A 20938-nucleotide genomic window follows, 5' to 3' on the forward strand; every position below is an offset into this window, starting at 1 on the left:
CAGGCAGTCGCGTTATGGGCATACAATAAAATCAAAATCCAACTCTGACGCCATGGAGATCTGGAAGAGGGATTTACTCAGTTTAACACTTTTTTTCAGCGTCCGTCACGGCTGAGGACAAAAGAAAATGTTAAACATAAGTTCAGGCCTTTCTCCTGTTTCCAGGTTTGCATGTGCATAAATGGAAATATACAATATTCATATCATTACATCTACAAAAGTCGATGTTGACGATGCAATCGTGCGGCGTGCACAACCACTTTGATTCCCTCAATAAGTTTCAGTGTTAATATTAGTATTTATCAGTAACAAAAGTATCAAGCCAACTCCCGTTCCTCGCTGATAAATAATCAGATCCACCAGCCTCTCTTTGGTCTGAGTTTAAAGTTTCATTGCATAACAACGGAAATAGAACCCCGCAGCCCACAGTCCTCCTCGGCTGCACAAACAGAGGCAATCTCTGACGTCACATAAGCTCCATGAACGCTGAGGAACCAGTGTTGCTTCCAAAAAAGCAATTGCAAATTGAACCAATTTACTATAAAAACCTCCACATTTATCTATTTCCATTTGCTTACTACCCCCCCCCCCCCATGTGCTCTTCCTGTTGCAAGTTCAGGAAAGCACATCTCTTATAAAAACTAATGTCACCCTACAAATCATGCTGGTCTTCTCTGACACGAGCTCAGTTTACTTTTGCTCCTGAAGAAGACGTTCGCGCTGTGACTCACATGTTTGTGCTTTACTGAGGACATGCTTTATAGTGTTTTTGAATCATCCTGTTATAATCTATTTTTCCATTTCACCTCTGGACGTGGTTTAATCTGCGTAATCTGGTATTGATAAAAACAATCGTAAATCAAAAGCTTTTTCTGGAAAGACGATATACCTTAAGCCTCTGTGGCCTGACTGAAATGTTATGGAGACAGGATTGCGACAGTGGCACTGTGGAGCAAAAAAAATGAATTTGACCTCAAGTAAACTTCAGCAAGTCCTCCAATATTTATACACACAAAAATTACTTGACCTGCAGCACTCTCCCATGAAAAAAATCATGAATAGTCAAGATCATCTATGAAATAGATCTGCTGGTGACATGAAACTGGTTTCTACCTTAAACAGTGCCGTCAAATTATCGCCAATATTTTCATAAACCTTTAATGATATACACAGGTTCATTTTCAATGACATTTTCCCTAATGTCCAGTATTAATAGCCAGATAGTATAAATGAAAAATACTATGCCTGCACAAAATGCTGCTTACAAAAAGACCAAATCTCTGCCAAAGTATAAAGCAACATTAAGAAAAAACATTTAAAATCGTATCACTTTGAGAGACACCTTCTAAAAAGCTGGATCGGTGGAGATGATGTTTTTCGTCTTTGGTGACTGTTGAGTATGTCTTCTTACATATACTGTCTGTCTCACCTTGAGCTGTAAGACATCAGTTGAGTTGAGCCACTCACGATATGTTTCATTAAAATACAAAAGACAAACAAAATCAACAAACTAGTTTCAAGAAAGGATAAAAAGGTTTTGTAAAACTGGACAGTTTGTGGGAAACTGGCAGCAACCGATGAACCACTATTGAGTATTAACTCAGGTAAACTGAGATATTTGAGATTATTTTTTGTGTAACTTGCCTGTTTTTGCTGAAAATATTAATAATAAAAATCACTCCAGTTCTGTTAACATGGAAGTCACAACTGCAAAAATATTTCCCTCCTTCAGCCGTGTGAAAATGTTTCACACCATTACATTTGATTTCTCAGATGTTTGCTTTCCTTTGTTGCATTGATGTTGAATGTTAAACCAGAACGCTGCAATCATTTTGAGCGAGAAAAAAAATCTCAACACAGATATTAAAAGTACAATCTAATGAAAATAAAACATTAGAGATCGATTTAAAAACAAACTGATTGATATGTGTTTGAAATGCAAAACAAAATTTAAATTTTTTTCAATGCTGTGAATAATTGTCCACAAGAGATGTTTGAATAAAGTAGGACCACTTGAGAACCCTTCATATATTTTTTCAAATTTGAATTAAATTGATATGAATTTGCTTTAAAAAAGAAAATACAGTTTGGTGTTCTAAATGGAGTTCTGAATTGAGAAAAAAAAAACAACAATACACCGAGGTTCCTTTCAATAACTTCTCAGTCCAAGTTCAGACTGTTTGTAAAGTGCTGATATGATGCACCATGTGCTCAGACTGAAAGTGAATCAGATGACTGAGGTAGAATATTAACTACAAACAAGTACATCGTTGGTAAAGGGATCATTTCGTCAGTTTGATACTGCAGCAATAATGACAGTATAAAACTACATTAGAAAAAGGTTAACACTGTGGCTGACATTATTTTTGGCTCCTTCATTAGTTGTATTAGAAAAAGCTCTCACTTGGCATTTTTTGGCATAAGGGACGATTATAAACTCAAGGTTTCCCCTGAAAGCATCGTGGGTGAAAAGGTGCAGACGCAAACGGGTCTTCCAGAGCTCGGCCCCCGATGGTCCAGGAGTGCAGAGGCCCCACGGCCACAGAGCCCACGGCGGCCTGCTGACCGATCCTGGACACGACCCGCTGCACCGCCACCGGCTGCTGGAGCAGAGGATGAGGACGGGCCTGGATACGAAGAGGCCGAGGAGCCGGAGGAGATTCTACTGGGACCAGGTGAAACTGTTTGCTGGTTTGAATCTGCTGTGCCACAGACTCAAATAATTCAGCGTCAGCTTTTGTGGTTTCCTGCCTCTTTCCAAACGGTGCCTGGAGGAAAACGTCAGATGCCTCAGCAGAAGAGGAGGAGGAGGAGCGGCGGCTGGAAGTCATCTTGCTTTCATTTCCAGCCGTTTTAAAAGGGGCCAGCTGGAAGACATCCGAGGCGACCGGGCTGTTTGCAGGCTGCGACTGGGGAACTTGGTTGACGGGTATGAAGTGGAAACCAGTGGAAGGAGTTGGAATCGTATGGTGTTGTGCGCTCCGCTCATCTGATGGTAACGTGTGTTTGTCACAGACGCACGCAGCAGTCGTCTGCTGGATCGGCAGCGTGTGCTTCTCCTCAGAGAGCTGCACAGAAGCAACAGTCCCGGAGCCTCGCAGTGCATTACTGTTGAGCTCCCTCTGCAGGTCTGCATGTGGAGGAAAAAAACATGCTTATGAGCTTGGCTGATAGAAAAGAAAAAAGAAAAAAAGAAATTCATGTTGTGAATCTCTTACATATTATATATAAAATGATGTTAAACCAGGTGACAGCAAGTGATCAAGGGGAAATCATGAAAGGTTTTAGTTAGAAGGTGCAGCACTTTTCTTTTTTTTTTATGCTATGTCCAGATTATGTTCATGAGTCTGATCGATACTGTGGTGAGAAGAGGGAAAAACAATTTAACAATTCCTCTGTTAGATTTACTGCAAGTGTCTCAATAAGTCGCGGCAGGTATAAAGGCCTAGACACATATTTCTAGTAGTTTCACAACATCTGATAAAACATTGGCTAATTTTATTTTTTCCCCTCATTTATTTTATATTAAAACGTAACATAAACCAAAACACTTATTCAAGAATTGTGATCAAGGTCGGTACTAAGTGGGACATTTTATAAATGAAAAATAAACTTGTCAGTTATTTTTTAACTATTTCATTGTTTACTGTCGCACACCTCAAACACATCTCCATCATGTCTGCACAGGTCTATTCTTTCTTGTTATTAATGGATCGATAAATGAGCGATACCAAATATCCTGTAGTTGGAATAACATCAGACAGACTCCAATATGAAATTATCCCAACTGTTTCATCAGCAGGTGAATTCTTAACTTTACTGTGTTTTGGTGAAATTAGAAAATGATAATCTTGTAGAAGGAAAAGTCACAGTAAAAAAATAAAAAAATAAAAAATGGATTGATTTTTATGGGACTGATGTTTGATCTTACCTGAGTGGACTTAAACCTGCTATCCGAGTAGAATAAGACGTTGATTAGTGAATTACACAATTAAACAGAAACCTTATAGATTATGCTACAATTAAACAAATCATTGACTTGGTCATTCAAACACTTAGTCTCCCACCCAAGGAAGTTCAAGCACATATTTGCATGCAAGTCGGATGAGAAACAATCAAAAGACAATGCCACTGCTTCTACAACACTGTCAGTAGCAGACTAGGATTTCCTCTTTGATAGAAGTTTAAATATCGATGTTGTATAAAATGCGGAAAATACTCCAATGATTTATTATAAATATAATGACATTTTTAATGAAAGTTATATTAGCTAATAATCCAAACAAAAATGATAATTTTGGAAAAATCTTACAATCACAACTCCACACGTTGACATTCACATTTGTATTTTATTTCCTATTCCGTTATAATTCTTTTAATTATCTCACAAAAATAGAGGGAGCACACGATACCACTGCTCTGACGCAGGTTTGGGCCAAACAGACAAAAAGAGGCGTTTTCAAAAACACTCAAGAGGATCAGATTTCATCTTTTGGCAAAAAACAACGGGGAGAACGAGGGGCTCCTGTTCCACACCGAGGACTAACCTCGCTACCTGCTCGTCTTCACCGATCACAACAGCACACGGGCAGCTACAGGGAGAAAGCTCGGGGGTTGCATAGGTTCAAACAGTAACCGCAAATGACTGAGCTGTTCAGTCGAAGGACCATAAGAGATGATTATTAAGAATAACGAAACATAAGCCATCATAAGCACATGCAGTACCTACAGTTTATAAGCCCCAAAGGAGATTGTTGCTCATTTTAATACGTTTATGTGTTTTAGACAAAGTGAGTTCCACTTTAATTTTGGGGGCGAATTCAAAAACATTGATACCGATAAGTTTAAACCCATAATCATGAAACTTCTTTACCATTTATGATCAAAGATGAAGTGAATAGGTCACTGACTATGCACCATCATTTTAGTACTATTCTTAATATATCTGGATTTAAAGTTTGGAGGTGATGTGAGATTTATTTTTTTCTGCTCCATTCAACAGGGAAACTACATTTGATCCAACATAACATGTATTTATGTGGAGTATATGCAACCAGCATTATCGGACTTTTAATTGAAACACAAATAATTATGAATAGTATCTTTCCCACTTCCAGAATGCAGCAGTTAAGGTAAATCTCACAAAAACATACTGTAATGTAGAGAAGATATCCTTTCTCATATGACAACGTTGAGGTGGAGGTGTTTTTCCCTCTGTATTCATGGATGGGAAGCAAAATGACTTTGTTTGATCCTACAGAAACATTTATATTGCTGATATTGGAGCTGATTTTTCGGGCCCTGGACAGCTGCCGTCAGATAATCAAACCACTGCCACAGCAAACAGTGTCGTGTCGCCACTGTAAAACTGGCAGATTACTTCACACAGAGCCCCTCACACGTTAATGCGTCAGATAAATTCTCTCAGCCGTAATACGGAGCGCAGACTTCCAGAGGACAGTGTCGCCGGGGAGCGGTAAGCCAATATATACTGTACGTGTCCAACTCTCAGAGAGGGTTATGTAGCTCTGACTACCTGAGAGAATTTAGGGGGGGGGGGGGAGACTGTGCTTTCTGAAGAGAACTTTAATGACAACGTGACTGTCGCCATGTTTGCAGCAAACAACAACACAAGTAGGCTACTGGAAAACACGTCTGACTCCACGCACACACATACATACATACTTATCATAACACTGTATACCACCAACGCACATGAACGGAACATTCAACGACACTGCCATGCGTTTTGATATGAATTCTGTGATCACTAAAACCGGTAAACGCAGAGAGCAAAAGCTTTACAAAGCACAATTTGAAAAAAAACAAAACAAAAAAAACTTTCAGCAATTATGACGTGAAGCAGGACCAAGAGCTCCGGCTCTCCAGAAAACTGTAGACTGTTTTTCAGTAAAAATATAATCCTTCATCAGTCCATGTAAACAGACATAACAACAGGCTCACTTTCTTTTCACGGAGATGGAACAAGACATGGGATTCAGCCTAATCTTCCAGGTCCAACAGAGACTAGGATTATCATCTATACAGTTTCTTGTGTGACAGCTATTGAGTAGATATGAACGAGAGAAAAAAAACTGAAAAAAAACTTTCTCAACACACAATCCCACAAAGAGGAATGAAATATTTATAGTATTCTTCAATATTATTCAGTGATTATTGGTGTTAAGAATTATATATATATAGATTTTTTTTCCATCATAGACTAATATTTATTTCTTACATTCATTCTCTAACACTCTATTCATATTAACATTTATTAACAGGAAAACAATGTCATTATATTATATATATATATATATATCTCATATATGAATGATATATATATGACATATATATGACGGATTTCAAATGTAAAGCAAGATGTTTTCCACAAGTAAAGCTTCATGACAATGACTTTCATATATACATGGGAAGAATAACCAATACTATGGTCTGGATCAGAGCCTGCAGGGGTCCAGAGATCTATTTACAGACGTTATGATTAAACAAATGGCAGGGATGTAGGAAGGGGTTGCACAATGCTGAGTTGATATGAACAAATGTGAGTGAGTGTAAATTCTCTTCTTTTTTCTGTTAGTGCCAAGAATAACCTGAATAGTCATATCTACTATTACTACATGTCCCTATGACTGTTGAATATTCAAATTGTTGTCATGATTTCATGCATTGTCTGTTGGTATGGCACACTGCGATAAACACTGTTAAATGACCATGATTTGTCATCTAGTTGCTTGCCTCGAGGATAAAAATTAAAACGTTAAGCTCAAAATAACCGCATATAAGAACAGGTCCTTGTTTTCAAAGTACACTTTGTCTGGAAAACAACTTCACCTTGACATTCCTCTTTTTAAATAAATTGTAGTTATATTTAGAGTTTAGCAGATACTGTACACATCCCGGACTCTTCCAGTCAGCAGTTTGCTTCACATATTATCTAATGGCACTGATGAGAGAAACTGTTTGTGTCCTGCTCGTCTGTTCCTCACAATAACCTTGCACGGTGCTTGAAGCAGAAAGAGAAGTAGGATGTGTGGTTATGGCTGTTTTGTTTCCCCGATTGTGACACAATTTCATTTCACGTTTCACTCTAATCTATAGCAGCATCATTTTTTTTTTAGAGATATTCCAGGCAACACTTATGCTACTGTGCAAGTCAGGCTACACGACAGGTTTCAAATAGGTTTCCCTTTGTAGAAGAAATAAACGTTTGAACAAATTATCATTTCACTTCTCCACTTGATAATGTGCAAATTAATCTGGAGAGGAGAACTTAAAAGGCCAAACAACGACAAAATTCACATGTGCACGATAATAACTACGACCACTTATAACTATGCCTATTGTACATTACAACAATGATCTTCTATTGTTTGCTATTAGACATAATGTAATATTGTTCAAACAAACTGGATAGCGATATTATATCCTGATTGACTGAAAGGTGCAATGGTTAATCTTTAGAAAGGATGATGTTAGTGTGTTGAGCCGATGGATGACACAGAGACTACAACAAAGAGAAAATGTGAGCGAGAGAGTGAGAGAGAAGAGGTGAAGAGAAGCCAGATGATGCGGTCGCCACAGCGGCGAGGGCGGGAATGAAGAAGCACTGGAAGGCGAAGGACGCTTCTACTGTAGGAGCTACAATGAAGTTGACAGCCAGGGTTGCAGGAAGATAGCTATGACAACAGTGTTGATTGCAGTTATGCTATGCCAGTCTATAATCCAGTGTTACAGCTTCTACTGGGCGGGAGGGGGCGGGGGGGCTTGGGGCCGCCTACAAGTCGATGAGCTGGTCCACCAGCAGCAGGGAGCGAGCCAGGCTGGGCAAGCTGGATTCAGAGCCGCCACTGTTACTGCGCGAGTGGCCTCCTGAAACTGCCCGGACAGACGGGGGGGACAGTAAGGGCAAACAGGAGGGGGAAGGAGAAGCAGAGGAGTGGGAGTCACACCAAGCAAACACAGCAGTCAAAGGGAGGGAGAGAGAGGTTGAGAAAGAGAGAGAGAGAATAGAGAGAAAAAAAGAGAGGGATTTACCCATTTACCTCTACTGTTCTTTTTTAAACATTTAGGTTTGAACGTCATTAATCATTTAGTAAATTAGCATGCTTCTGAACCCCAAGACACCCCCGGGTGCGTCTGTAATCCTAAAGACCATCTTGACCCACCTGAGCTTCCCTGCAGAGGCTGTAAAGACTTACCTTGGGAGTTCTTTCGGCCAGTGACGGGTATGGGATCAAACTCGTCCTCCGTTTCTGCCTCTCCACCGGCTTGCTGCGGCTCGAAGTCTGAGATCAGGAGAGACGAATCTGCAGGGGACAGAAGAAAGTGGGTGTTTGATGAAACAGAATGAAAGTCCTTTTTCTTTTGAGTGAAGGGGTGAAAGGATAAGGGGAATGAGCACATATATAGGCCAAATGTGAACTACTAATTGTTTTCGTCTCACCACGATCAAAATGTTCATGAAATCAGCGCAGCTACTGAATAAAATCACGTCCACTGCTCTCTCACATAAAAAGAGTCGTAGTTGGAGAAATTAGTCGTGATTATGATCATGCAGCTGGTGAACAAGTTCAGGCTGTGATTAGGAGTTGGCAACGTCAACAACAGTCAAACACCTTTCGCTCACCAGCCTAGTCACAGACAAGTCGGCCACAGCTGTGGAGCTAAACGGTTTTACAGACGATTCCATTCGATAGAAGCAATTTTCCTTTAATGACAAAAATGTATGACGTTATGAAGATAACCATAACACAGACTGTCAAGATGAATTTAAGATGAGATGGAGATGCTTCTGCTGCCACCCAGTGGTTGAAGTTTACAGCTTGCTGCATGCAATGTCAGAGAGACATTTGTTACCCAGCACAAGTCATGGAAGGTGGTCGGAGTCGTTGTTCTCTCTCGTCTCCAACATATATTAAAATACATTTTTTTAATAAAAACTCATGAGGCAGCCCCTAGTTTAGCATGAATTAATTGAAATGCCAATGGAGAACTTATGTCCATAAAGGTAATCAAATATTTTCCATGAAGCGGGAACATCACTGCAGACAGCAGCTGGTTGTACAACACAAGATCCAGATAAAATCCTTTTTATCTCACCAACTAACATGAACACATACTTTCTGGTGTTAAAAGAGAGAGAAAGTAATGGTATCCTGCTTCACACATCTGCAATGTCTCTGTCAAAGACCAGATTGGATCTTAGTACTTAGTAACTCTACTTTTTAAATCTCATGCTCACGGCGTTCAGGGAGTTCGCCGCCTACTTCTTGCAAGATTATTGCATCTTACCTGCTTTGGGCTGCGCGACATCTCCAGAAAACAGACAGAAATCATCCAGAGCGGAAGCGGCGGAGGTGGGGGCAGAGGATACGGAGGAGGTGGCACTGTTCGCTGCTGGAGGGCCGGACGGAGCAGAGATCAGAGAGCAGCCGAGGAGAGATTCGTCTGCAGTGAGAGAGTCTGGCACAGGTCAGGGAAAAGAAAAGAGGTTGAAGTTTAGTTATGGACAAGAACACAGAGACTGACATTCTCACTTATTGTTCATCTACTACTTGCGAACTGTAATATTGAAAACTTGTATTAAGTGTTCTGTGAGTTAAGATACATAGCTTTCTCTCAGTTCATTAATAGAGCATTTAAAAAAAAACTAACTGATGAATTCCCCTAAATGGTCCACTAGTTTAAAAATCTTGATATAATTTTTTTTGTTCGAAAATCCTATTGTAATTGGTTTATTTATTCAAAACAATGTGGCTAAAGTTGTGATATCTAAAACCTGAGGGTAAGGCTTTTTAGCTGTGACACACAAGTCTTCTTGTAAAGGAGCGTGCACACGCACACACACACACCTTTTGCAGACTCCTCCAGAGAGCCACCGAAGGGATCAGACAATGACAAGAGGTCAGGAAGCATGAGTGAAGACGTGTCAGGAGATTTGAGTCCTTCAATCAGCTTCTCTAAAGGTCGGTGCAGAAAGAGAGAAAGGGTTAAGGAGACATACTTTAGCCAAGGACCAAAAAATATGTATACATACACATCCAAAAGACCCATAGAAAAATACTGTCAATCTGGCTGAAAGATGGTGGAATACAGGGTTAAAGACTGTGGGTCTTTAACCAAAAAGTTTTAAGATATAAGAATATACTGGCAGAGGAAATTCTCACAGCAACAGAGAAGAAAAAAAGCAATTCAAGACTTTGATGGGATGTTATTTGGTTTGGAGTCGGACAGGCTGCTCATCCATATGATGTTTAGATCATGTACTTCCCTGCCATTATCTATTCATGACAACACTAATTTTTTATTTATATAATTTTACGGAGGATATTTTTGGAAAATCAATTTTTTCAAATATCAAAGATATTAAGATTTTCTAAAAATAACGTGTCTGGATTTCTGTTTTGAGGCTTTTCATGAATTGCAAAACTATCAAAATAGAAAAACTTTTAGTTCATAAATGTGTAAGACAGTAGCACAGCATTGCATCCACCAGCAGAGATGCTGTATTTACCTGGTGCATCTAAGAGTTCGAGGGTACCGAAAGGATCTGGTACAGCCAGCAGAGAGGCTCCTGCCTCCACGTCAAGGAGGGCTGATGGCCTTTCAACTGGTAAACAGAGCAATGTTGTAAAGCAAAGATGTGTAATGAAGCCAAAAGAATTAACCATTGTAGTAGGTAGCTGAACAATGGCAATCTTTTCGTTTAATTAATCAACAGACGACATTAGGAAGAAACTTAACAATTTTTCCCTATAGGTTTTTGAACAGCTTGAGACTCAAAGCTACAACGTGACCTAATTCAGTTTATGAGCAAATCAATTCCCACATTTGTCGGTCTCGTTAAAGGCAGCTCATAAACCATGAGTGGCTAAATTTTCTCGTTGCAACAGCAACAACTCTTCACATTAAAAGTCATTTAAATGTTGATTTTTCTTTCATCCACAACAAACCCCTGACCCCCTGTTTTATTTATGAGATGAACATAGTAGGGTGATCACTTTTGAAAGCGTCATAAAAGCTAATCAGAATAATGGATCGGGTTTATGTAGTTGTTTTGTGTGCGCTTGGTAATTCAATTCAATTCAGATTTATTTGTCACTTCCATACTAAACACTCAAGCATGCATGGTAGTGAAATAGCATTCTCCTTGGACCGTGGTGTATGTCACGTTTAAAACGGACGCATATTTTGAAACAGACATATAAGAACACATTTCAGATCATAGTAAAACACAGACACAGGAAGCGTTAGATAAAAGGTGCAGATTCATGTGCACGGCAAGCTTACACCTTAGGCAGTTAAAAGAAAGTGCTGCTGCATTTGTACATGCTAAGTGTACAGTACTTAAGATCATGTCCACATTTAAAGTGCTGGTACATTTGTATGTGTTCATGTATGTATCGTAATCACATGGTGTTGGAGATGGGGGGGAAACTCTGTAATGAATGACGTTACGTAGAGTCACCCAATGTTCCAAAGACAGCGGGACTTTGTAATGATGGAATTGAAAAGAACAAAAACACTGTCTCTGTAGACCCTAAAGGGGGAAATCGTAACATACTTGTTTCTTGAGGATCATTTTCCACAGTTGAGGCCTGCAGGCCTGGTATCAACTCTTCTGTCGATGTCATCTCAGCCTCTGAAGGAAGGTCTAGTAAAAAAAAGGAAATAAAAAAAACTTAGAACATGTTCTGTTTATTAGATAAATACTGCACACTTACAAAAGATAAACATTACCATTCGGCTTTTTGTCTTCCGCTTTGAATTCCTCAGCAGTGAGGTTGGAGAAGTTGTCATCGTCAAAGGGGTTCCACGCAGCCTGTGTGGGGGTGCTGGCGGCACCGCCGGAGGCAGGAACAGCCTTGCTTTGGTCCTGGGCTGCATCTGCAGCACTGTGCTGAACCTGCTGGGTGGTGCTTGGTTGAGATGTAAGTGATCTGGAGAGACAAATGCACAAAATATCATGAGTAAAACACACAGACAGGAGAAGACCTGAATTAAACTGCTCATCAGGTGTATTCCAGTAAATGTGCCACTTACTGGTTGAGGGCAGCATCTCCGTTGACTCCTTGCAGCTGCTGAGAGTCACTGACTGGAACTGCGGCAACACTACTCGCCGTGGCGTCGCTCGGGACGCGTTGGTGGCTTCGTTCTTCAGTCGTCTTTGGAGAAGCAGGTGGAGGCTGATCAAAAGAAGCGAGTGAAATCAAAACCATTAAATTAAAACAAAAATAGCCTATAATGATGTCATTACAGCTAGATGGTAAGCAGCAGCCCACTCACCGTCTCAGCTGATTTTTGGCTGATCTCAGTGGAGACAGGCTGTGCCTGCCCGGCCGATGGCTGATTTATCTGCTGCGGCTGGGATGCAGGCGGCTGAGCGGAGGCCGGTTTGCTGGGCGAAGGCTGAGCCGCCGGCTGCTGAGGCTGGCCGGCCTGCTTGCGTCGAGCTGGCCGCTGCGGTGGGGCTGGGCTGGATGGAGTAGTTTGCTGGGAGGCGGAGCCGACCACAGAGGGAGGTGAGGTCTGCGGATGGACTGTTGGCTGTGCTTGTGGTTGGACGTCACTCTTGGTCACTGGTGATACAACTGCGACCGCTGTAGCCTCTGCTCCTGTAGCGGCGGCTGGCTGCACGGCCTGTCACACAAAGACAGACGACTTTATCTGTTGTCACTAAGAGGGTTACATCTGCAAACCATTGTCAAGAGAAGAATAGCTCACAAAAGCAGCTGTGAAGGGCTGATACAAATTATTATTTTCATTATCAATTCATCCATAATTTTTTATTACAATGAATTGGTTGTTCGTTCAAAATATGTCAGAAAATAGTGAAAAATGGCTGTTACAATTTCCTTGAATCCAAAACCCAGAAATATACAGTTTAAAGTGATATAAAACAGAGAAAAGGAGCGAAAAACTAATAGTTAAAGAAGGAACCACTATTTTATTCTTAATAAATGACTTGAGCCATTATCAAAATATTCTCTTGAACTATTTCTTTCAGCACTAGACCAAAGATGAAGTATTCCCACCCTGACACATACGAGACATGAATCCTGCTCTACTTTTTTCCCACATTTTTATACACTGTACAAAAATATGTTGCAGATTTTGTATTCATTTGCATCTGTGCAAAGCTCTTTTGCGTCTTCGGCATCTTTAGTCAGTATGTACCTGCTTCAGCGGAGCCACAGCCTGACTTGAATTATTTTGTGTCTGGATGAGAGGCAGAGCTGAAGTCTGTGCCTTCTGCGACTGCAGAGCTGCAGCTGGCTGAGAGAGGTCTAAGCTGACTCCTGCGGGACGTTAAAAAGACCACAGATGACACATTACTCTTGAGAGAGCAGGGACATATTTTTAAGCTAAATACTTCACATGCAGAACAATGTAAAATTCAAGCAACATAAAAAAAGGTTTATAGGAGCATTTGTGTTCATGTTAATCTCAAACTAAATGTATTAAAGACAACTGATATGAAACAGATACAAAGCTGATATTGGCTGAAGGAGCTTTTTAAGTGGCAGAACGGAGAAAATCATTTCATAATCACTCAGGGCCTGTGGTTAGATTGCATTAATTTCCACGAGTCTTAACCTGCATACTTGATCTGGTCCTGCTGAGGATTGCAGGATTCAGAGTGCGATCAAAGGATTAAAAGGGATTCCCGTCTTTATGCACATCTTTATTCAAAAATCTTGGGTTTCTTTTCTTTGGGTACCATACGTACCGACAGGCTGAGCTGCACCACCAGGGAGATTAGGCCGTTTGCGAGGGGTGAGAGCAGCAGGCTGGATGGGTAGAATGCCAGCAGCAGGCTGGGTATGGGCTGCTTTGGGCCTCTGGCGAGGGGTAATGGAGGTTTCAGTGGTGGGAACAGGATCTGTCAGTCTGGCAACAAAGGGAGGATGTCGGCCTTCTTGTTAATCATGGCAAACAGTGTTAACATAATTATTTATGAGTATCAGAATACTGATACTACTACCCAATTACTTTGCACAAAATGTAGTGTTACTACAGCTTTGGTGGTGATAAATTGTAGGCAGATCGTGCTTGCCTGGGCTTAGTCTGGCTCTTCTTTGCTGCGGCAGCCTCACTCGCTTTGATTGGCTCAGGAAGTTTTGAGGGAATTGGAGAATTCTGGATTATGGAGAAGAAGAAAAAAATTACAAATCTTAACAGAAAACCCACGAGACAGCAATAACAAGGGCAGTGCACACAAGATTTTAAAATGAAAAATTTTCTGAAGTTTGCAGTTCAGACTATCATCGTGGCTTACAGTATTGCATACAGTATTTTACACTGTATGCAGCTGTTAAATTACTACCACACTGTGACAACTAACATGTCTTGTTTATGTTGGTCAGGCAAAGAAAACCATCGCAGATTCCACTGAATACAAGAAAGCCAGACAAATCCAAATATTTGAGCTGACCCTGGTGCCGAGGGAGACTGACCTTTACATTCTGAACAGGGCAGGTCCGCTGTGCTAGTTTGAAAGCAAAGTGGGACACCTGGTAGATATCTGGTCTTTTGTCTGGGTCTGGCTCCAGCATGTATCCTAACAAAAAAAAAAAAAGCAAGAGCAAGATCAAAGAAAGAAGAGTGAGTCAATGAATGGTAAAGTGCATGCCTTTGCGAAAAAACTGCATCTGATATTATAAAACATGTATTGATGTTTTAAGAGACACTAACGAATGAGGCAGTGAAGATCATAAGAGTAGCGAGAGTTATCTGGAATGGTGAAACTGCCATCACAGATGGCCACCTGGCTTTCACCGAAGGGCAGAGTGAAGAAGCAAACCTTGTACAGCAAACAACCCAGAGCCTGGAGAAGAGAACCACAAGCATGCCCCCATCACACCAAACACAAACAAAGAGAGAAGAGGGGACGGGAGAGGAGAGGAAGAGGAGAGGAGAGGAAGAGGAAGATTAAACAAGAATACCAATAAAGAACAGCAAGTCCCACAAAAAATAATTTTCCCCTCCAAACACCAGCAGGCAGTTACAACACAAAATGTCCGACTTTTAAACTGTACAAATACTGCGTCACCAATTTTCAACAGCAAACTATCCCTAAAATGCCTCACTGGCTTCTACTGTAAAAGGTCCAGTACGCATGCACAAACACATACACTATAATCAACCATTTTATTATGTTTTAGTGGAGGCTGTTTTAAAAAGATACAAACAGTACGGGTTACCTGCAGTGCTGCATTACTACTCTATGCAAACTTTTGCACGTCTGTCAGGATTACCACAGACGTCCGTCGTCTTCACTCACCCAGACATCTGCTTTGGTGGTGATGATCTTGTTGTTGTAGAGGTTGACCATTTCAGGGGCACGATATGATAAAGTGGTGTACCTGAAAGAAGATAGGAATACACTAATGAGGAAACTGCCTGATTTTTAAACAGTGGCAGTGCAATAAAATAGCCAAAACAGTATTATGTATTCATAAATATGCATGAATGTTATGAAAGTATTTGCCTCAACCAAAACCTCATTTGCATAGACACCATAAATTAAATCAATCCAAAGCATTGCCTAAAATAAGTTCTCATGAATTGAAGCTACAAAAACAGAAACATATATATAATTTTTAATTTTTTAATTTTTAAATCGCCAAAGCAGATGAAAAGAGCTACAAACTTTTTGATCTCTTCCTCCACGGTGGCCACTCCTTCGGTCTGTGGGCACTGGAACTTGTCGGTGGCACTGCCAAAGTCACACAGAACATAATGGCCCTTGTCGTGCAGGAGGATGTTCTCCACCTGTGGATATACAAGAGATGAGACTCTCACACAAGCGCGCACACACACACACACACTGCTTCCATTGAGAAAAGCAGTGAGACATGAATGGACCCAGTTTGGACTTTTAAAAAGTGTCAGGAAGATGCAGTACTCTAACCGTTTTGCCGAGTCAAAGACCATTGCAACATCTTCTCTTTAAATAACGCCGAAAACAAGAAAACAAATATTACGGTGTTTGTAATTACAGTATATTTCACATTATGACAGGTCCAAACAAGAGTAAAAAAATGTGCATGCTCCTTTAATTGCACTTTTACGCACGCACACATGTCTTAAAATGAGTGACAGAAGCTTAGAATGAATGTGACAGCCACACTGCTGAGCTCTGCCGTATTTGAAGAATTTTCACAACAATCTCCCTTCTCCTCATGTTGCAGCTATCCATAATTAAACACAGCTTCAACTCTCCCCAAAAAATATCTGATCAAAAGATCTGAAAGCACGGTGATCTGCAACAGGTGTTTTGCCCCCCCGTGTTTAACAGAGAAGGGGCGACCGGTCCTGTCCTGCACCCCGCAGAGCGGAGCACTACGCAGAACAAAGGTGGCAAAATGCGTCACCTTGAGGTCTCTGTGGATGATGGGTATCTTGCGCTGGTGCAGACGAGAAACAGCATCGCAGGTGTCACAGAAGATCTGCAGCACCTCCGCCTCAGTGAAGCCAGTCTGCAGTCTCTGATTCATCAAATTGACCACCTGCCCCCCTGCAAAGTAACATCCAGTTATACAGCAGCACAAACAATGTGGATTATTAAGCTGACTGGTATATGACTTTTTAAGTGTGTTATTTATAACACTAATATTGTTCAGACTTATTGTGTTAGAAGTGTTTGTTTTAAATCATTCAACCGCATAAACATATTGTAAAGTGCTATGCGATCAAAGCATGTGGTTACAGTCACGCCCCATGTCCCTGACAGACGTGTACTTGCCTTTGCAATAGTCCATAAGTATGAGAACCTCCCATACATCCCTTGATCCCATCGCTGTGATACTGGAGTCCAGATAACCAACAATATTCTTGTTGCCGACGAGGTCTTTCTGCGAGAACACAAACACAAGTTCGAGAGCGTTGACAAGTTTGACACTAAAACAGACCACTGCTGTAAGTGGCTGCATATAGTCCTTAAACTGTGTGACTGGTGAAGTGAATGGTTTTGAGTATTGTCATTATAAGTCATAATGACAAGAGTTTGTAGTGAAGAAATATTTCCATATTTTGCTGCAAAAACATGCATTGAGAAGTTCAATGCTGTGAGCTTTTAATTTAGTGAGGTCAGTGTGAGATGCGGTGATGCAGTGTGAGGCCATTAAAAACAGGAATCTATTAGGTAATGAAAAAATGTCTGAGGTGAAGGACATGTCAATCTATACCTGCCTCTGTGTGCATGTGCGTGTGTGAGAATGAAAAAGACTGACGTAAAGGAAACACCATTAATGACACTTTAGAACATCTTTGAACCAAATGTAAGTGTTGGTTTCAAAAGGCAAAACAAGGCCCTATATGGCTAATGTGCTGCTTGTAATTCTGTTGAAAGTTTATACAATCTGCCACTTATTAAAAAAAAAAATCTGACTCTCCATTTCTGCCTTTCCTCCTTCAGGTTCCTTCAGACAGAAAAGAATGAGGTGTGTGTACAGACCCTGAACTAAGCCAACGCTACAAAAATAATCTAAAACTACGAAATGACTTTAAAATCCTGCTGACAGAAAAAAATATGCTTTGTGGTCGGCTACTATGAAGAACAAGTCTATCTGAGAGGTCTGACAGAGCCACAATAGTCTTCTTTCCTTTCACCAGCATGTGATCTTTATGTACAGTAAAATTATACTTAAATTAAGGATAGCAAAAAGGGTCATTTACTATAAATGTGTCAAAGGCCCACAGAGAACAACTGCATCTCCAAGAAAAGACAACAGAACAATGAATGCTGAAAAGACATTCTATAACACATCTCTGGTGAAAGAGAGCGGAACGTGTAAAATAATACTGTGTAAACAAAAGCAAAGTTGAACAAGAACCAGATGAATAAACAGAAAAGCGACCATTTCAACAACACCGCTGCAGGCTGATCCTGTACTGAATTCAGCAGTTGCTCTTTGTCATTCTGGACAGAATAAGACATCTCTCATTTGTGGATTTCAAAAGTGTGTTTTGTTGTTGCCTTCATATGTCGTTGTTTTTATTCAAAACAAAAAATAACCCCACGAGCTCAGAGCGAGAACACACAGATAAATGTTTCACCTCAGCAACTCACCATTATTTGAATCTCGCGTTTGCACACCTGCAGATCATACTCATTGTTGACGTACATCCTCTTCAGGGCGCAGCGCACCCCTTGGTTTGTGCGCACGAGGAACACAATTGCGAAACCACCTGCAGGATTGAGGAAGAGACCAATCAAACTGTCAGTCTTCAACGAGATGATAGACATTTTCAGCGGAAGCATGACTGCGAACAGCTCGACAAAAACCGGAAAAAACAACACACGCTTGTTGACGTGACCAGATTAAATTACAGTCAACACAAAAGAAGACAAAACAAGGTAAATCCCCTGCATCGCACCATTCTCGCAAAGCTTTTGTCAGGACGTTAACATCGGAAATGTAGCTGACATGGCAATTTAAAAACAAGTGTTGCAGTTTTTGTCCATGCAGACTTACAGTACAACAATATGGACGGGCAGCACCAAATGGTGCAGCCTTATAGTGTTATGTATTAGTCATGTCATTGCTGCAGGGTTTATGAAGAGGCCTACATTGAGGCCTAACCATCTGGTATAGCTCAGGCCACAAATTCACCCAAATTCACTTTAGTTGTGACAGAGTGACATTGGCTTCGGGGCAGGCTTATTATAATGCATCCTCAACTTGGTGCGTGTGAAATGGTTTTGTTTTGTGGCATCATGGACTCTATAGTATTGCACAACAGTGCATGTAGAGAGGTCGGCTCCCACTTGTGATGTAAACATTTCAGTTCATTACAGTAAGTGCAGACATTATGATCAGCTTTTTAACAACACCTGTCTCCATACTGGACTTTATTCGAACAATCTGGACACTGGCTATGAAGCTCTTCACTATAGGTGCCAGCCTGACGCACAGATTGATACTGTTGGGCGGACATAGTTACCACAGCATGAGAAATAAGAGACGATGGACTGTGACTCATGTTCGATCGATAGTCAGATGTGTTAAGGAATGCCAGCGTTTGACAATTGCCATTAAGAATATTTTAGCTGAAGTAGAGAAATCACTGGAATATTCTCTTTCATATACAGCACTTAGCATCACATACAAACTATCACATAATGTTGACTCACATAATGTTCAATATTCTATTCAAACACTAGAAACAGAAGATAGTATTATCAGCTTCAAAATGATAATGATAAAAGCCCAGGCATCGATAACGCTGTGCTGATGTCTTGACTGCCACTGGCTTCTATTCAGAAATCTCACAGTTGTTTGATCTACAGATTGTAAGGTGCATTAGCCTTTCCTCCAGACGGGGGATCAAATAACAGCTGATTGTCAGGCACCAGGTAGATCTGCGTCTCCCTGAATCACATAAACAGCTAAGAGGAATCTGCTGTGTTGCCCTCAGAGTGAAGCTAATAGAAAGCAGCAGGCCTCTGTTTTGCATCTTCTGTATCCAAGATACACAGGGGTGGGTGGATGCAGAGCTCCATCACGCCTGAGGGGATGGGTATGAGGTTACATCCCTGCACTGTGGTGTGACACATCATACTCTTGCTTCAGCAACATGCATGAAAATAAAGGGGGGGGGGGGGGGGGGTGTAAAAACATAACTGACATCATCTGCTCTGTGCAGCAAACCCCTTCTCTCTCTCTCTCTCTCTCTCTCTCTCTCTCTCTCTCTCACCCTCTCTCTCTCTCACCTTCAGCAACAATCTCGTCAACGGTGACTTGGTGTCGGCCGACGGTGAAGGCTCGTCCAATGAAATTTCCGCCTGCGTGACTGGACGCGGAGCTGCCGCCTCCCCCGGAGCCAGGCCCGGAGCTGACCAACTCCCGGCGAGAATCGAAGAACTTCCTCATGTTGTCCCAAACGACGGCGGCAGGAGTATTCTCTGCTGCTTCGGTCGCAGACGCGACAGACGATCGGCTTGATTTCCGCGTACAGAATTGTTGCACTAATGCAGATCAGACATGTAAAACCTTCACGAACCCGACGAAGCTTCGTGCGAGTCGCAGCCTCGAAACGTGACAGTGATGGCCCCCTTTTTTTTCAAGCGCGCGCGCACACACACACACACACACACACACACACACACACTTTATGATGATGTTGAGATTTTCCGTGGCAAATTTCCCCAATTTTCTCGCCGAACACAAGTCCGTTTCGTGCGAGCCGGAGCGGCCGCGAGTCGCTCGTTATGTAAGTGTGTTACACCGCCCAGGAGGCTAAAGCATCTCCGGAGAAAGTGTGTCCGTGGCTATCCATCCAGCTGCTCGCGGTCGGCCGATGCTGATGACAACAGTAGGTCCTTCCCCATCGCGTCCGACCATTACCGAGCTAGCCGAGTGCTAGCCACTTACGCGCTATGACATTTCGTGTAAGGTTACCCGGGCGATCCTTTGAAGAGAACGTCCCCGTGCGCGATGTGTCCGACGTGTAACTTGTGCGATGTCGTTGGCCGAAAAAGATCTTTCCATCCTCATTCAATAGGAGCGACAGTGTGTTGGCACATTGCTCCCCCGCCAAGCTATTTAATTCCCACCCATCTACAATAATACTGTTTTTTTTTGTTTTTTTTGTTAGCTAACGTATTAGCGCGCTGCAGCCTTTCTAAAAAAACACAAATACGCGCTGAGTCAACGGGAAACCGAAGCGTCCGTCGGCGGCTGCAGATCAGCGATCGACAAATTTGACATCCATCAAAACATTAGGCAGAGGTTTCGACCCGAGCAGCCTAATCTCTGCAACCACAGCAATCTTTGGCTGCCAGCGATATCGCAACATCCGAGCGGTTACCGTTAACGCGCGCGCACGGTATTATGGGTATTGTAGTTCAGAGCGCGACTGCAGCCTCCCACCCTTACGTATGTCGTCACAATGCCGCGTTCAAAGTCACGTC

At 41.6% G+C, this 20938-nt stretch overlaps 1 protein-coding gene across 4 annotated transcripts; it reads right to left on the reverse strand.

Annotated features, from left to right (window-relative positions):
- Window positions 1–1142: 1142 nt before the first annotated feature.
- On the reverse strand, window positions 1143–20938 carry LOC118284607 (AP2-associated protein kinase 1-like). 4 transcript variants are annotated; one of them, XM_035607444.2, is made up of 20 exons: window positions 19739–20938; window positions 18095–18213; window positions 16769–16877; window positions 16398–16540; window positions 15674–15795; window positions 15305–15386; window positions 14716–14848; window positions 14478–14581; window positions 14078–14160; window positions 13751–13911; window positions 13198–13319; window positions 12307–12660; window positions 12064–12206; window positions 11761–11960; window positions 11585–11674; window positions 10535–10630; window positions 9873–9980; window positions 9313–9483; window positions 8220–8327; window positions 1143–3130 (listed from the first exon to the last, which is right to left on the reverse strand). In XM_035607444.2, exons 1-20 carry the CDS (start codon window positions 19896–19898, stop codon window positions 2439–2441), a joined length of 3300 nt encoding a protein of 1099 aa, XP_035463337.2. In that variant the 5' UTR covers window positions 19899–20938; the 3' UTR covers window positions 1143–2438. The 4 variants fall into 4 exon arrangements, with proteins under 4 accessions (XP_035463337.2, XP_047185316.1, XP_047185318.1 ...); XM_047329360.1 differs by having other exon boundaries at window positions 10535–10648; XM_047329362.1 differs by lacking the exon at window positions 1143–3130 and adding an exon at window positions 4330–7896.

The sequence above is a fragment of the Scophthalmus maximus genome, chromosome 20 (genome assembly GCF_022379125.1).
Source record: "Scophthalmus maximus strain ysfricsl-2021 chromosome 20, ASM2237912v1, whole genome shotgun sequence".
NCBI classification, from domain to species: domain Eukaryota; kingdom Metazoa; phylum Chordata; class Actinopteri; order Pleuronectiformes; family Scophthalmidae; genus Scophthalmus; species Scophthalmus maximus.

Coding starts and splice junctions, on each gene's coding strand:
- LOC118284607 (XM_047329360.1), bottom strand. CDS start 19,898: ATGAGGAAGTTCTTCGATTCTCGCCGGGAGTTGGTCAGCTCCGGGCCT. Junction 16,541..16,768: donor ACTTATGGACTATTGCAAAG/GCAAGTACACGT, acceptor GTTACTTTGCAG/GGGGGCAGGTGGTCAATTTG. Junction 10,649..11,584: donor AAATGATCCTCAAGAAACAA/GTATGTTACGAT, acceptor TTTGCTTTACAA/CATTGCTCTGTTTACCAGTT.